The sequence below is a fragment of the Loa loa genome, assembly GCF_000183805.2.
Source record: "Loa loa unplaced genomic scaffold supercont3.893, whole genome shotgun sequence".
Classification (NCBI taxonomy): domain Eukaryota; kingdom Metazoa; phylum Nematoda; class Chromadorea; order Rhabditida; family Onchocercidae; genus Loa; species Loa loa.
Genome location: NW_018109073.1, coordinates 53 through 3,401, shown reverse-complemented (window position 1 = coordinate 3,401; position 3,349 = coordinate 53). Strand labels below are relative to the sequence as shown.

Here is a 3,349-nt window from a genome sequence, read left to right as displayed (position 1 = left end):
TTCCTTTTTTCATTCAAATAGTAATATTCAAAGTAAAAGAAAAAAAGAAACGCATATCTTTTACTTTTAAAAGTTAAAATTTTCAGTTTTATTCATTTTGTAATAAAGTAGAAAAAGGCAATATTATATGTATTTTTAATTAAATTTACAAAATTTTATCAATGCATTTGTTGGATTAAAACTAGATTACTTATTAATAAAATAGAAACAAATATCTGAATCATAGTAAATTATCAGGTAAAGCTATTTTCAATAATAATTATCTTTTGCTCCTTATTACGGTTGCTAACTTTAATCATTTGAATACAATCTAATTGTTATGGGGCTAGCAATTATTGCTGTTCCTGAACAGGATTGAACTATAAAATGGTACTTATTTTTTTAAAAAATGGGACGATTTAAATGTATGTATATATTAGCTTGGAATTATCAATAACTCTATTAAAAGATCAAAAAAAAAGGGAAAAAAAATGAAGCATTCCAGTGATTATCGATTTAAAGCATTTTTAATGGATAAAAATTAGACATTTTTGATGATTGAACATTTTTTTCAACATTTTTCAACAGTATTAAATATGTCATACGGAAACATTTCAAGTTATTATTTGATGAAATTCGAAAAATAATTGCTAAAGTATGTAAATTTCATCTCACACTAACTTTTAAATTTATTCATGCAATGAAATTCTAAATTTTAAAAGATTAATTAACAAAATTACAGATTTCGATTCAACTGTAACAGACAGGGTAAATGATTTCGTTGATATGCCATCAGTGAGCACTATTAATACGGAATTTTATGATACATGCCAATTAAATTTATCAGATCATACAGCAACCCTTGATATCAGTATGTAATCAACAATTCCTTTCCTTTTTTTTTTCTTTTTATTTTTCGTTCATAAAATGAAATTGTTTCATTTGTAATAATTATCACTAAGTAATAGCCAAAAAATGAAACAACTTTAATTAGAATTAATTAATTAAAGAAAAAAAAAATGTTTATATACGCATTTTTGCCTTGTTTCAGATGATAAAGATTCAATGATTGGAATGAATGCTGCATGTACGGTATCACGACAGATTCCACCTAATATCAATTGTTTATGTAGCAGTCGTTCATTAATTTCACAATTTACTCATCATCACCATCATCATCATCATCATCATCACCATCATCAACAACAACAGCAACAACAACAACAACAACAACAACAACAACAACGACAACAACAACAACAACAACAACAACAACAACAACAGAATGAACCATGGAATTCGGAAAGATGCTCACCGTATGGACAATATCCAATGCAAACTTATGTACAGCATTCGGTACCAAGTGAATCCATGTCATCATCACCAAATTCCGAAACGGATGTCGAATATGGTCAACCATCATCGTTGACATTACCGGGTCTTACTGGTATTTTTTAAAATTGTTAACTTTTTCGTTTTTTTTTTTTTTCCAAAAAATCTTTTGGACTTCTTCAGATGTGAATGTTGGAAGTTATTGAAGTTACAAAAATTTAATTAGTTTGGTTATTGCAACTTTGATAATTGTGGATAGAAATTATTTTATATGAGATTATTTTCATCAATCAAAATAGTTCATGATAATACATGTGATAATAGTTTTGTCCTATGATAAATATCTTTCTTCTTTTTGCTTTTATGACGCTACCATTCAATTTCTTCATATTATGATAAATAGAGATGATAACGTTATATTTTTTCAATTAACGAAAAATTGATGTAAATGAACACGTTTACACGTTTACACGTTTGCACGTTTGCATGTTTAAAATGTTTAATTCAAAGAATAAATAAATACAAACTTCATTTTATTTTATCATTCATATATGAATATTGCTAATTCCGGATGTATGTTTTACGTATAAATATTTATCAAATGCAAATTATATCATTCAGGTCCCATCCAACTTTGGCAATTTTTGTTGGAACTTCTGATGACTGAATCTACAAATTCTTGCATTGCTTGGACGGGTGATGGATGGGAATTTAAATTAAATGATCCTGATGAAGTCGCACGTAAATGGGGAATTCGTAAAAATAAACCAAAGGTTATTTAAACAATAGCTTGTTTTTTTTTTCTTTTTCTCTCTTTCTCTTTTCAAATTTAAAATGAAATAGGTATAATGAGGAGGAAGAGGGAAAAAGGAAGAAATGTAGCAAAAAATTACATCATTAATTAATTTAAATTAATAATATTCATAGAAGGTATTAATAAGTTTTGATTTTTATAGATGAATTACGAAAAACTTTCACGTGGTCTAAGGTATTATTATGATAAAAATATTATTCATAAAACACCCGGTAAACGATACGTGTATCGATTTGTATGCGATCTCACCTCAGTACTACAAATGTCTGCTGAACAAATTCGCAGAAAAGTGGAGGTGAAGCGTGAACTTGATCAATGATTTTCTTATCATTTTTTTTATTTATCACTTTTTAATATGAATTATTAAATGTTAATTACTAGCCCAAAACTATCCTCACTGTATATTTTGAGGTGCATTCAACTTCATTTCTTATTTCAATACATGAATGTTATTAATTTTATAAGATATTTATCGAACAAAATGAAAGTATCATGTTAAAAAATTGTTTTCAAAAAAAAAAAACTTGGATCTTTTCTTTCAAATTAATGAATGAAAAAACAAAAGATTAATTAAGATTGCATTTAAATTTAGCATAATTTTTTTTTTTCATTTATTCATACATTAATGATACTGTAAGAGATTTTACAAGAAATATGATAAAATTTATCATATTATACAATTTTCTTTTTTTTTCTGAAAATGAATTTAAAATAAAAAGGTTGGAAAAATTGATTTAATAAAAGCAATGAAGTTTAATTTAATTTTTTTTCCCTTCAACTTTATTCTATTTTTTGTTACCATCTTATTTCTTCTCTTTTTTTTTCCCCCATTTTTAAATGTGCCTTTTAATATGTCGTAGTTTTTGTTGTCATACAGCTTTGATGTTTGAAAGTATAATGCTGCTCACCATTTTGTATGTGACAAAAAGAAAAAAAAGAAAAGTAAATGTTTATCTTTTTTTTTTTTCGAATGAAGAAACTTTTCATTTTCCTACAAAAAACTGAAAACATATCATTATTATTATTAGTAAAATGAAATTTTTTTTCTTTTCTTGGAAATTTTTCCAGTTTTTCTTTTTTCTTTTTTTTAATAATTTTGGGACTTTTTCAAGAACTCTTTCTATTATATGGCATAGAAAAGAAATTGCTTATATGTTATTTAGTTAAATATTAATATATATATATATATATATAAAGAGAGAGAGAGAGAGAGAAAGAGAGCCA

General features: G+C 25.5%; 1 protein-coding gene across 1 annotated transcript; it reads left to right on the top strand.

Annotated features, from left to right (window-relative positions):
- Positions 1-765: 765 nt before the first annotated feature.
- LOAG_13573 (D-ets-2 protein) lies at positions 766-2,444 on the top strand (the record flags this gene model as incomplete). The annotated part of the gene is made up of 4 exons (XM_003149080.1): positions 766-850; positions 1,031-1,426; positions 1,933-2,084; positions 2,268-2,444. The coding sequence occupies 4 exons, from the start codon at positions 766-768 to the stop codon at positions 2,442-2,444; spliced, it is 810 nt and encodes a 269-aa protein (XP_003149128.1).
- Positions 2,445-3,349: the final 905 nt, after the last annotated feature.